General features: G+C 46.7%; 1 protein-coding gene across 31 annotated transcripts in view; it reads left to right on the forward strand.

Moving 5' to 3' along the window:
- Positions 1-14,321, forward strand: part of clasp2 (cytoplasmic linker associated protein 2) — a 106,572-nt gene that overhangs the window by 20,924 nt on the left and 71,327 nt on the right. For 29 of the 31 annotated variants that reach the window (XM_088601984.1, XM_088601983.1, XM_088601990.1 and 26 more), the window contains exons 4-7: positions 864-955; positions 2,033-2,108; positions 3,861-3,958; positions 8,872-8,942. In XM_088601984.1, the coding sequence (XP_088458110.1) occupies positions 864-955; positions 2,033-2,108; positions 3,861-3,958; positions 8,872-8,942 (337 nt within the window). Of the gene's footprint in view, positions 1-863; positions 956-2,032; positions 2,109-3,860; positions 3,959-8,871; positions 8,943-12,136; positions 12,213-12,890; positions 13,643-14,321 lie in introns of those variants that run through there. The other 2 variants (XM_088602011.1, XM_088602012.1) reach the window with 2 other exon arrangements.

A 14,321-nucleotide genomic window follows, 5' to 3' on the forward strand; every position in this document is an offset into this window, starting at 1 on the left:
CACATCAGCTCTCAGTGGGGAGGAGAGCAGAGTAATGAAGCCAATTCATAGAGGGGGATTGTTAGGAGGCCATGATTGATAAAGGCTGATGGGAAATTTGGCCAGGACGCCAGGGTACACCCCTACTCTTTTCGAGAAACGCCCTGGGATTTTTAATGACCACAGAGAGTCAGGACCTCGGTTTTACGTCTCATCCGAAGGACGGCGCCTGTTTACAGTATTTTACAGTATAGTGTCCCCGTCACTACATTGGGGCATTAGGATCCACATGAGTTGCAGGGTGAGCGCCCCCTGCTGGCCCCACTAACACCTCTTCCAGCAGCAACCTTAGTTTTTCCCAGGAGGTCTCCCATCCAGGTGCTGACCGGGCTCAAACCTGCTGAGCTTCAGTGACCTGCAAGTTGTGAGTTGCAGGGTGATATGGCTGCTGGTTATGTCGTTGTAATCCTATGCGCTGGTGTCTTGCATTGTCCTTTGAGGTTGACGTGCAGAAGCATCGCGTTGCTGAGCAGTGAGGTTGTCTTCGGTCTGGGCAGGAGGGGTTCTTGGTCTCTGTATTACTTCGCTTCCACTGTCCCCCCCAGTTGGTTTGACCAGCTCAGCGGTGACCACTATGGTCACCATGATGCCTCCACCCACCCTTCTTCCAGCAGGTCTGTCAGGAGCTTCTGACATTCCTCCGTGAATAAACCACTCCTCCCTGCTCTCTCCGCCACCCCCCCCCGGCTGAGGGATCTCAGACGGTGGAGGTTGTCTTGTCTCATCATCGGACTCGAAAGTTGCAAAGGAGGAACTTGAGGAAAAACGGACCGGTGCTGATATTGGTACAGCTGGTTGACACGACTGTTTCGTTCTCCCAACAGTATGTTTGGGAAAGACTGCTCCCTGGCTTCAAACACAAGAACTTCCGGTGTCGAGAAGCATTGTGCCTCTGTCTCATTGCAACTTTAAACACGTGAGTACATGGAAGTTTCAAACTGTTCGTTTGCTTCTGCTCCAGTAATATCAATGTTCATCGAAGACTATAAATCTAACGCGTGTGTGTGTGCCTGGAGTGTATTTTTAAAGAGGACAAGTAAAACAGGAGTTGCAGTTTACATCATGTGTAGTCCTTTGCATTCAGTTGAGAAACGCACACCTTTGTGTGAGACCCATTCTGCACAATACAATGGTGTTAGTGGCTCACATTTAGAATTACTGTGCTGTTTCTTCAAGTGATTGGAGAAATATGTTCATTTAAAGCAGAAAAAAATTGACACCACATAGTAGGTTGGACCGTATTGAGTGTTTCTTTTGGATTTCAAAAGTCTCATACAGGTGGGACTATAATAATAATTCATGTTGTAGTTATTATTATGTTTTTCCTGTGGTTGTTTTTGATTGCTTTTGGTTAGATTGAATTACTCGTAATGTGATGTACGAGCGAATAAGTACAGTTTGTACAGCAGACATTTCACAGCAGAAATGTTCCAGTGTGATCTGCATGCAGAGTTAACAAGTAGATATTATTTGTCTGCAGAACCGTCTTGAAATCGAGAGCAACACTTCTATGAGATTTAAGGAGGTGTATTTGCTGATTTACAGTGCGATATGGCCGCTTCATGTCACCAGAATCTGAATCTGAGAACATGACACTGCGCATACCTGGAAATTGTCTATTTTGTGATGTTAATTGGAGGTTTTACAAGTTACTGTGTGCATTTGACTTTCATTGTAGTTTGAAATGCACTCATCAATGCCGATTCTTTCTAACCCCAAAATATAAAAAAACAGCGTTGCGGTTCCCCTTTAACACTAAAAACATTCACAAGCTTGCCGAGCAAAGGTTAGATGTCGGCGCCTCTGAGTGAGCAACTCCCTGAACCCAGTGAGTCTGGAGCCACCTTCTCCTGGTGATGCCAGGCCAGGCCAGTCCGTAGTTCGGATGTTTTGAGCAATGGAGGCGTGTTGAACCCGAGCCCATCGCGTGCGGTGGTCCCTTCCCCACGTGTCTGGGTGCTGTGTCCCATCTCCCTTTTTCTGTCACTCCCAGGTGTGGGGCCCAGCCTTTAACCCTCAGCAAAATCGTTCCGTTCCTGTGCACGCTGGCCGAGGACTCGAACGCTCAGGTGAGACCAGTATCCTTCACTTCACCCTTGACCTCCTCAAGGGGTCAGACACTTCAGTAACGGGGTTTTCTCATGACAGCTCGGGGAAACTGGAGCTTCTGGGCTCGCCAGCACACCTGGCACTCCATGCAAAGGTTGACCACATGAATCCACCCCTTAATGAAAGTGCACAGACCCCAGTCCACGTCGCAGGAACAGGTGTGCAGGAGTGTGGGTCGTTCTCACAGTGATCCTCCTTGCTGCGACAGTGGGCTGCTCCTGCCCAGAGCCCCAGGCTGCCTTGAACTATCCTGATTTTCACCCACAGGGTCTCGGCCTCATCTGCACTATTGAAAATACTTGTAAACTGTCGGATCTGTTTAATTTAGAAGCTGCACCTTTACTGGGTTCGAGTCCAGAGATAGCCGTCCTGTATTTTGACATAGATCACCCGCCACCCATAAAAGCATAAGAATAAAATAGTTGTTTCAACGATCTGTAAAAGGCATAAAGGTAGTTGGTAATACCCCTGCAGGGGGTTCTCTGTGCTTGTGTATAATTATCATCTCCCCTCAATTACTGCTGCCCACACAGCAGTGTCAGCAAAAGAGCCGGTATGACTCATTTCGATACATAACCCAGAATTAGTGTGAGACTCCCTTGGTCTTGCTCAAATTAAATATCCCCTTATCCTCCTCTGACAGCTATGTTGTTAAAAGATGTACTGCAGGTTAAAGTCCGGAGATGTAAAGTGGCCCTTGAATAAAGCAGGCACGGTCATGAATATCAACATCTATAACATGGCAGGTGTGTCCAAGCAGGGCTCTGCAGGGAGATTAATTCATAAGGGCTGTTATCATGAGCCGGTATGTGGACAGCACTGGCAGGAATGAGACGTCTCCTGCTTTGCTAAAACCGCGGTAAACTTGTCACATAAAACTTGGCTCTTTTACAATCTAATATTTGGCAATTGCATAGCAGCCACCAAGTATAAACACATTTTTCTTTGTTCAAAGTGATTTGTCAGGTTAAGTGGAAAAATAGGCTTGTTGAAGTTCTCTGACTAGGACGCAGCACATTATAAAGTTGCTGAAGGTATATAATTTAAAAGGCAGATGCAGGGGTTCCGGCAGCTCTTTATAATGCCTTTCTGCATGCTGCATTGGGGAGACTCCCCCCCAGACTTGACGTAATTTGAATATTCACAAAGTGCTCGCACTGTTTCTCTTCATTTATTAGTGATTAGTGCCGAGCCACAAGTCGCTTACTGTGGGCGGAGCTGGGTGTAAACCTCATAAGACGCTTTTCTCAGTTAAACTGTCCTTCAGTTGGAGATGTTTAGAATTACAAATGACCAAACGAAACCAAAGAGAAATGGTATAAAAGCAGTGAACTGCAAAAGCTAAGCAACTTTTACTGTCAGTTCCTTTACTTCTTAGGAAAAGTTTGGGTTGGTTAGGTTATAGCCATAATGAAAGCCTACATTCATGTACTTTATTCTTCATTATACTTTGTAAAAGAAAAAATCAGCACTTCGCCTTTTTTACTTTCATTTATGGAAGCTGTAATCTTCTTGTACAATACACCCACTGGAAACGTGATGTGGACTTGTGAGTCGGCTGTAAGATGAGGAGTCAGGCAGTGGTGGGCATCTTTTAAATTGTCCTAAACGCTTCAGAGGTCCGGGAAATCTGGGGGGATATTTATTCTTTGCCTTGTAAAGGGAAGTGAGATGAATACGTCAAGGCTTCTCTGTGATCCCTCTGTTTCTAGGTGAGAGAAACTGCAATAGCAGCAGTCGTGGATGTGTATCGCCATGTGGGAGAGAAAGTGAGAGCCGACCTCAGCAGGAGAGGCCTCCCAGCTGCACGGTACGTTCCTGTAGTATTCTTGAACTGTCACGGCCCGGGCACTGCTCTTAAACCAGGCCGCCTCCGTCTCTGAAGTCTTTACATTTCACAAGGGGCTCACAAGGGGCCTGTTTGCTCTGAATCCGGAGTAACAACAAAGTTGCTTGGCACTCAACACCTACGACTTAATTGGATCTGTGTACTCTTGTAGGCTCGCATACTGTGCTGTGAACTATAAAAGCATCTTTTCCACTTAAATGATTCATTTTTTCCCCCAGTTTTCATGTTGATCACGACCGCCGTACTTGTCTGCTTCACGCATGAATGCATGTAGAGTATATAACCTCGATGTCTTTGCATGCCAGTCACTGTCGGCAGTTCAACACGAGGGGTATCGGAAGGTATTTCAGTCTTCGGATGTGTTTATTTAAACAAAGTTTGCTGATCTTGGATTTTGATTGGAATGTTTTGGGCGACTCTGTGCTTCATTGATCGTTTGCAATTGACCGTAATGCACTAAATCATCTCATCAGTACAAGGGGGTGATATAATTTTTGCTGGGGTTGATATTCGAGAGGTTAAATCAAGTAAGAACACAAAAAGGAGCAAATACGCAGTTGAATCAAACTGCATCTTCATGCCATCATTATCTAGGAGCAATTGCTGTTGTTTTGCAGTGGAGCCAAGAATTACGCAGTGAATCAAGGTTTTATGGGTGTGTCTGCTGAGCACGTCTGGTATTTGGGAAGTCGAAACCGTTTCACTTGTGCAAGGTGCTTCATTTGACGCTTCTTCGCCCAATTATATTTTGCAAAGCTTTTGCAAGAGCAGATGGAAAATTCATGATTTTATCTGTGTCAGGTCGGAGAGACATTTTTTCGTAGTCTGACAAGTTGTTGAAATGAATAATTGCACTTGCAGTGCATTGCAAAATGATTCAGACCCTTGCACAGTTTTCACACGTCCTGGCTTTTAAATCTTGCAGTAATGACGCATTGACGTAGCAATTTATATTTTTTATATGCACGGTCTGCTCGACACATTCAGATAAAAAACAACAGTAGTAAGCGGGTATTTTAGAAAGAACAACATGCCCCAGGTGTTCCAGTCCACACAGCTATAATGAGTACATTGATGCACTGGAGGTATAACTGTGCATATGGATGTATAGTTCACTTTTCAGTATAGCACTAAATCAATAAATTGCTAAGGTATTTTAAAGGGGGACTGCAGTCCCGCAGGGTATTGTGAACAGCTTTCTCAGAGTATTCTGCAGTGAACAGAAGCCTGTAAGGTCTTTGACTAGAATGGTGCTTTTCCATTCCAAGAGCATTTTGAGTCAAAGGTGTTTCTTCCGTCAAAACCTTTGACATTGATTAAGTTACGGTTTTATTTCTTACTGCACGCCAGTTTCTTCCAGGTAATACAGCGGTTTTTACACACTTAGTGTATGTTTATTGTGGAATTCCGCTTATTCTGCATGTACCTGGAGTGTTTTTGGTTCATAGGGCTAAAATGAAAGATGTTCTGTGCACCTGTTGCAGTCACCTGTAAGAGAACACCCTCTTTAGAGAAATACTGTACATCAATGTACTAAACCTTCAACGTTGCCGATATGTTTATAACTCTCTTTTACCCCTAGAAAGCTCTGTGTAGTGCTGTGATGGCAAACTACAAATATACTGACCAGGTGAGAGCCCTGGTCTTTAAGGTATTTGAGTGGTTTGCATTACAACACTTCAGATGTGTCATGGGGACGACCCCCGAGCTGGAGTGTTCCCTCAGACTGCTTAATAATTGAGGCAGTTGCATACTGGGGTGTACAGCATTACAGATCTAACATTTCCCCTTACTAATACTAGTACAGGCAATAGAGAACATCCACTACCCCTAAACATTCGTACATGTAGGTGGTCAGAATGATTGCTGTACAGTAGTTCATGCTGACCTCTCCAGAATTATAATAGACATTGCCGAAACTGGAGTCTATCACCAGTCCCTGAAAACAAAGCCACTACTGAGCGGTAGGGGAACAAAAGATTCATACAAGCCAAAACTGCTTCTCTGCGGTATTTAGGAGAACCCGTAAGCGCTTTTATGTTTTAAGCACTGCTCTGTCTTGAAATTCCCGTCTTTATTATAGGCTTTCGTTGCTGTCTTATTTGAAATTAAAAAACAAAATCCAGCAGGAGTCCAGTGGGGGGTGCCCTAGTAAAGAGAAAAGACTGCTCGGGGATGACGTTATGCTTTTCGAAAATCAGGAGCGTTATTGCATATAATTTCCTTCAGTGATGTAAATATTGACCCATACGGGTAAACCCTTTTATCACCACATCTGTCCGGGTGGTTTGGTCGTCTCGCAAACTGTTTGAAAGGTGGAAAAGAGAAGCAGCCGCCTTATAATATATACAGTAACAGATGGAAAAGAAAAGCAGCTCCCTTATATAACAACCAAAAAAATAAATAATTTGAACTGGGGACGTGTTTTATGATTAGAATTCTTTTCTGTTTTTGGAAACAAGAAATTATTTGAAATTAAAAAACAAAGTCAGTAGCGTTATTGCAAATAATTTCCTTCAGTGATGGAAATATTGACCCATACGGGTAAACCCTTTTATCACCACATCTGTCCGGGTGGTTTAGTTGTCTCGCAAACTGTTTGAAAGGTGGAAAAGAGAAGCAGCTCCCTTATATAAAAACCAAAAAAATAATAATACTTTTCAACTAGGGACGTGTTTTATGATTAAAATTCTTTTCTGTTTTTGGAAACGAGAAATTATTTGAAATTAAAAAAAACAAAATCGGGAGCGTTATCCATTTTGGGTGGTTTAGTTGTCAGGCAAACTGTTTGAAAGGTGGAAAAGAGAAGCAGCCCCCTTATACCACAACAACCCCCCCCCCCCAAAAAAGACTTTTGAACTCGGGACGTGTTTTATGATTAACATGCTTGTCTGTTTTTGGAAACGAGAGCCCGTGGAAGGGCGCGGAGTGGGCTGTGTCGTGACCGGTGCGAGAAGATCTCGCTCCCCGTCACTCGCGTTTTTTCGCGTCGAAGAAATCGGAGCGCCGCTCTTCCTCGTTATTGGAAGCGTCTCGTTTTCCGTTTAAAAGTCCAATAACACAACAAGGGCTGAACAGTCCGGAGAGTTTATATTCCCCTTCGCTTGTGGGGGTTCCCGTTTTCCTTGGGAATTGCCAGTCGCAGTGGAAAGTTTTCCTTTTAGCATTTTATAGTTGTTTTTTTAAACTTGGTTTTACTCCGTTTAACACGGAGAAGGGCGAGGGAAACGGTCGTGGTAATAGTTCAGATTTGCCGCTGGGTGTTAGACACCTGTTACTTCCGTGTGCATGGGAGTGCACCACGCATAAAGTAGATCGGAGGTAGAAAACCTCTCCCTTCGCTTTCGTGTTTATGAAAGTGAAGATTAAGCTGTTAAATGAATTGATTGAGGAAGAGTGGAATTTTCTTTACCGGGCTTCTGTAGCTTAAAAGAAACGATGCCACCTTTAGTTATACTGATCTTCCCTTAACTGAATGTCTTCATAAACAGGTAGAAATTGAACAATAATGTCCATGTTTTTTGGGGGGGGTACGCATCGTCACAAGTAGTACCAGACCCTCTCCACAAGGGGGCGGAAACAGGTGGGATTTAGCTGGATTTTGTTTTTATTTTCCTTGGCTTGACCTTGGTTGCCTTCACATGATGTAACCTACTAATCTGCTGTTCAGCCCACCGTCCCCTCAGGGTGTGTTTGGGAAGCCTGGCTAATCGATAAGTCCAGAACACGGTGATCGGTGTGGAAAGGGGAGAAGGAGATGAACTGACCAGACAGCTGGCAAATCTGTGAATTTACTTTGAATCGCAATGTCCTGGGGAAAAGAGGGCCCACCCGTTGTGCTCCGCATTGATACCGGCGACGACATCGCCTCTGGTTGCGGATCCTGGCTGTGGTGTGTTTTACTGAAGGCAGCCAGGCTGGGCGAGGCCGGAACCGAAGGCTGGGACGTGTATCGTTAAATACAGTGAGCAGCTATTTATGACGGACGGGAGAGGAGCATTTTAAGGGACACCCAGCGTGACAGTATCTTTGTAAAATAAAATAACCTCTCACAAGTGTGTATATACCCTTTTATAAATGCTTTGGAGGAGTCTAGCGAGGGTTTAGCTTAATGAGGTTTTCAGGTCTGTTTATGGCATTTCCTAGTTCGTCCATCGATCCATCTCCCTCGTCCTGCAGCCTTGACGCTCCAGAGCACATCCATCCACCTGTTTTCCAGCTGCTTGTTCAGATATGCCTTGCATCAAAATTGCCCCTCCATCCTGCTTTCCCGCCCTTCCACATCTGTTTAATCTCGTGTGTTAATTTCCCTGATGTTCACAGTTGGGTCCTCCGTCCCAACTGGGGGCAGGTCTAAGGTGCTCTGATGGTAGAAGTAAGGTTTGAGGTGCCTCATTATTTTAAAAGGCAAAACCAGTTTAGTGTTAATGTGTGCCCTGGATTCGTAATAGTGCATTCAGACGTATGCCTGGTACTTCAGATGATCCTTTAAGGCTTTTGGGTCAAGTCTCTGTGATTTTCGGGTTCATTATTCATTGCATTCTGTCATTTGGAATAGATGACTTGTGCAGCCAATTAAGTTTGGGACTAATTGACCGTGTACTACTGTTCTGACAGTTGTTACCAGCTATGAGGGTCTTTTTAAATGGTCTAAACAGATTGTGAAAACCAGACCGTATTGTTGTAGACGGTGGTGGTAATGGTGAAGACAATAGTGACAGCACACTTATTTTGTGCATCAGAATTCTCCAAAGCCAAATCTCTAAGGAAGGCATTTTATTTAGCTCAATAATATAATTAACACATCTGCATACACTGTATGTTTTTTTTAGATCTGGATTGATGTTTTTTCCCCTTGTTTTGCCTGTTCTTAGACTGCAAGTGATCCTGAGCAAGTTTGACGAAGCCCTGAATTCTGGAAACATGGTTTTAAGCTATGGCCTGGGTAAGTAGTTCAGTCAAGTCTTTTGTGCTTATTTGTACATGCTGGTTTGGTGTGTGACCAAAGCTGGGGCTGTTCTCTTTAATTGAAACCATGTATCACCTACGAAACCCTCAAGTTTTTGTAACCCAGTGGTACGATTTTAGATTGCATAACAAAGATTTTGGCCTGTAGCAGAAAAATGAGTATACCCCTCTGATGTGATTAGCTTTGGATTTTTCTAAAAATGGAAGTCAAGTCCAGAATTAACGTGTTGCTTTGGAACTTGGAGTACAGACTTGTTGTCAAAAATGTGATTTTTTTTCAGCGTTTGTTTTTGGCGTCTGCTTAGTTCTTTCGAATGAACGCACCTGGAAGGTGGAACTGCAGTTCTGCTGGCTGAGAGTGACTTGGGGGATCAGCACAGTTTGCAAAGCGTTGCGAAAAGCAACCTGAAGGAATCAAAACATATTTTAGGGGAACAAAAGCAGGCTGACCTGCTATGTGTCATAGTTATGTAACAACATTCATCTCTCCTGGTGGAGTCAAAGCATCATAAATTGGTAAACCACATGCATCACACAATTTAATTATAATTCCTTACACTTATATAGCGCTTTCCTGGACACTCCACTCAAAGTGCTTTATAGGTAGCCCCACCTGCCGTTGTGGTTTATGCAGGAACCCCATTTCATTATGATAACTGTACTTTTGCTAGAAAGATGCCTGCCAGGTATGGAGTCAAGGGGCCAAAGAGCCATTGAGTTGCTGTGGTTTTGTTAAGAGACGAGGTGATGTCCCAGGAAGCAGGAGAAAATGCTCACAGCACATTGCATCAGAAGCACCTTAAGTTGTTCATGGAATCTGTCGAGACTTGAAGCAATCTGTGTCGTGTAAACTAAGACGAGGGGCTGTCTTGAGTCTGACGTAACGTTTGTTAGGTTTTCCAAGGCCTTCTGAATAGCTGGAAACAGCGATTTGATGTGTGGGGGGCTCACCCATCTCGGGGTTTAGAAACATGTCGTTCATATTGCACAACTGTTCGGGACGTTTTGCTGCTGTGGGTTTACCGTGGCCCTCAGTTTGCAGCAGCTTATTCCTGCCGGGGGTGCTGGAGCTGTAGACTGGGCAGAGAGAGTGGCACTAAGGGGTTTAAGCTGCAATCCTGTTAAACTTTGTCGGGCATTTGAACGGGAATGGCGTGCGGTCCACAGGCAGCCGAGTGAAGAGATTGACTCGGTTCTTTACACCCCAGAAACCATTCTTGATGGCTTGTGTGATTATAAATCTCAGTAAGTTCACTGGGCAGGCAAGGTGATAAGGCGAAAAGCTTGCATGCTGAGTGGCATCTGGGAACCTGCCTTATTAGAGTCTGTCCTCCAAAAGTAATAAGGGGAGATGTCTGAGAAGGGTTCAGCGCTTTTACTGCATGTATCAATCTATCTTATTGAAGGTATGAGAAACAATCCTCACATCGCTTAGGGGGTGGCAGACACGAATGTGCTTAGTGTTTGTTTTTTTTAGATCCAGCTGAAAAAAAGGAGATCATGCCTCCTCCCCTCCTGTCTTGGAGTCCTGCCATGTTGTCTCTCTCCCTGCCAGCTCCCGCTGTCCGTGATGGTCCTGTTGCTCTTGTAGCCTCAGAATGCAGGCGGCCTGCTGAAGAGGTGTGCAGGGGTGTTTCAGTCCAAACGCTGTCATCGGGGATTCCTTTTTTTAACTTGAGGGCTTAAATGAAAGGGAGCCTTCTGGGCAAATTGTCTCCTTCAAGGTGGCCTGCTCTCCTGTCTTTGGAGAGCGACCAGTGTCCCTGCCAAGTGGATCGTCGGGCTGCTCTGTCCTTGGCCTGTTTCTAATTGATTGACAGGAGACGAGCGGCCTGTGATTGGACACAGCCGCCGAGGGCTTAGTTATGAATTTGTCCGTCCGAGCATATTTCTGTATGAATTAGTTTGGTTTGTGCTTTTCATGCTGTAAGCGAAATAATGCAGGAAACCCCTTTAGGGACTGTAGCGTACCCTTAAAACAGACGGATGTCTTGTTTTTCATATTAGGCTCTTCAGTGTTGATGGGAATGCAGCTGCTTTGCATGACTCAGTCACAGAAGGCATTTCAGACGTAGGAGTTGCGCAGAGAAATATTGCCGACCTGTGTAGTTTCAGCCCCTGAAACAGCCTGATGAGGGTTTGTGACATTGTTCCCACCCCTGGGGGTCTCAAGCAGAAAGAAACTGATTTTCAGACATAACAATGTCTGACATCATAATCCGAGCACAAGCAGCTGAACTGAAATAAACAAACGTGAGTCAGGGGCATTGTGAAGCCAGCAGAGAGAGCCACTTTCCGCTCCTGTGCTGAAAATACAAGCTGTAGCCCAGAGGTTAGTGTCGTTTGCTCATGCATGTAGGAGCTCTGCCTCTGTGTAGGAGTCGCAAGTTTTCACATTTGTCAGACTGTGCCGTATAAACATGGCGTACAGTCAGGACACAAGCCACATCCTTTCCGCTGTGGATTTAGAAGCTAAAGCCATTGTGCACATTTTTTAAAGGCTTTGCGTTGCAGATCTAAATTCTGAATTGCATTCCACAGAGGTCCTTTCTTCTCGCTGTTCCTAGTGCAGCAGGTAATGAAATGGGTCCTTCATTCTCTGGCCTCTGTAGAACTACTTTATCCCAGCTTAATCCAGTGTAAATGCCCTCAAAACTGCTCGACATTCTAAGTTCACTTTACTTTGCATTTTTCTGCAGTTTAAAACAGCTGCAAGCCTTGGTAGGGAAGCTGTTTACTATTGATTTTTTTTTTCTGTTTAAAACTGATTTGACCTTGCTTTAATTTTAAAGTTGCACTGAATCAGTCTTGGCCACACTGCACGGGTCTTGTAAACAAGTGGGTCTTAATCTTCGCGGGCGGTCCCGGTGATCGACAAAGTCTCGAGACGACCCCTGTGGACCTTAAACCATCAACCTCTGGCTCCCCAGTGTGATGCTGAAACGTGCATCTTACCGGGCAGGGACACAGCGCAGAACGGCGACTTGGCGAGAAGCTCAGACCCTCGCGGATGAGGCACCGACAGACAAGCCATTCATTTGAACGCGAGGGCAGCGCCATCTCTCCCCTGCCCTCGCCACAGTACCACACGCCGCCTGGCGCGTCACGCCACGCAGGCCAGGAGCAGTGGTTTCCGGAGCAGCTTCAGCTGGGGAGAGGGTAGATGTGGCTTTCCGAGAAGTGCTGATGGTTCTCGCAGGCGAACGCAGGTGTTTTTGGGGGTGCTCCAGCGGACGAACCCAGCCGGGTGTGTAGAAGGAGAGGAAGGAACAGCGGCGAGAAGGGATTGCGTTTTTCCCCGTCCGTCCATTTTCCAAACGCTTCTTCCGGTCGAGGGTCGCGGGGCAGCCAACAAGGCAGGGTACACCCTGGATTGGGACACCAGCGATTTTTATATTTTGGGGGGGCTGTTTTTGCAGGCTGTGGCTGGAGTCCCATTCTGTGTACGTCTCAGTTATTGTGGCTGATTTGTCAGGCTCTGTGCAGAGGGGTGATGGTCTAGATCGCCGTGCTGCCAGAGAGAGCAGGTGATGCTTTGGTAACCTTACTCAGACCTGCGCTTTCCAGACCTCCCTCTAAACTCTTGCCTCTTTCCTAGCGCCCGTGTCGTGTGGGCAGGTCCCTTTTTGCGTGACCGTGATTCTGTCCCACGTTTCTTCTTTATTTAGATTTTCTGTGCCGCCCGCCAGCGGAGCAGTTTCGTTTCCGACCAACCCCCACCCCCACAACACAAAGCGTCTTTTTTTTTCCATTTTTATTTTGCAGAAGCCGAGCACCTGCGCTCTGAGTCACATTGTGTCACTGGCTCCGCTTGAACTAGAACAGAAATCCGACAGCCTCCCCCCCCAGACAGAGTCGCCATTGATGGGGCTGGACGTGATCTGTTTACGGTAGCAGAGCAGGCCTGCGAGCCGGGGTGTTTTTAAAAAAAAACCCTCAGACGCAGTACCCATTTGCGCCTAGTTTCACGCACAGTTAAACTTTCGGTTTCTGTCTTCTGGATTTGTTGTTTTTTTCTTTTTAATGGACCTGGGTAGAACCGGAGGTGAAAAACCCGTTTTAAATGGGTTTTAAACTCGGTCTGTCGAGCAGGCTTGTCCCGGGTTGGAGCGGCGTGTGAGGGCGCGTATTCCGTCGGGAAGAGAGCCGCGCTAGAGATTGCCGACACACGCTGAATGTGTTGATAATTGCACCGGGGAGTGCGCAAAATACCCTGTGGTGGTACGCTTGACACCGCTAAACAGTGTCCCCCCCCAAAAAAAGGCATCAGCCGACACGCAGGCTGGCAATGTGAGCGACACGAAGTGGCGGCTGTGCGTGGCGCATGATGCAGCAGCCCCGACCACGGCGACAGCCTGAGCCCGGTGATTGAACCGCCTGCGAGCGGAGGGGGGCGGGTGGCGTGTTTCTGCGGCTCAAGTCGGTCGGGAGAGAGGAGGAGGAGGAGGAGGAGAAAGCGGGGTGGGCTTTTATTTTGAAGCGGCGGAGCAGCAGCTGTTCGGCTGGCGCAGCGCAGAGCCGCGGATCTGTCCGGGTCACGCAGAGCTCTCCGCCCGGTCTCGGCGCGGAGCCGTGCCGGCACCCCACTCGCACCCGGCCCCCGGGGGGGGGATACCTGCCGCTTCACCGAGGAGGGAGAGAGAGACAGAGCCATGGCCGTGGGGGATGACGGCGATGGTGAGTGGCCGGGTAAAGAGGAGGGATGGCTCAGCTTGCGCGGACGGAGGGGTAAAGCCGTGGTGAGCCCGGCTCCTGCGGGGGACGGGAGGCGTGAGGGGGGTTTTCGTTTCCCTCCGGGTGTTATTTTTAGACGGTGTTTTTCGGCTGGAAGCGGCCCGAGGTTGCCGTGCGCCCCTCCGAGCCGATCCGTTACTTCCCAGACGTATCGCTCGGGCTCGGTGCGCGCAGGCGAGTGTTTGCCGGGGGTCGGCTGTCAAACTTGGGAGGCAAGGAGGCTCAAGACATGGGTACCGGTGTTCACAGGGGCAATTTCATATCCAAAGAGACTGTTGAAAGTGCCTGGATAATATCCTCAAATACAAGATGACGAAAGTGCATCAGCTGGTACTTTGTGCACCCTTACAAATGTCTATATTTTAATCAGCTGGGGGCTTGCGTTGGGAAATGCGTTCTGTTTCTGACTGCTCTGGGAAGATGGCTTAAAATAAGCCTTTGCCCCCTACTGCTGGCCTGATATCTGATGAGTTGGTTGCGATAGCCTTCTTCACACATGCAAGAGCAGACATGCAGTAGACGTGCTTGCATTGTTGAACTGCATTTTTTTTTTTTGGCGTTTCGTTTTTCTAAAACATCTGATTCTCCTGATTTGGTACTGCTTCGAAGTTCCTACATGATC

The sequence above is a fragment of the Lepisosteus platostomus genome, chromosome 12, assembly GCF_059453375.1.
Source record: "Lepisosteus platostomus isolate fLepPlt1 chromosome 12, fLepPlt1.hap1, whole genome shotgun sequence".
NCBI classification, from domain to species: Eukaryota; Metazoa; Chordata; class Actinopteri; order Semionotiformes; family Lepisosteidae; genus Lepisosteus; species Lepisosteus platostomus.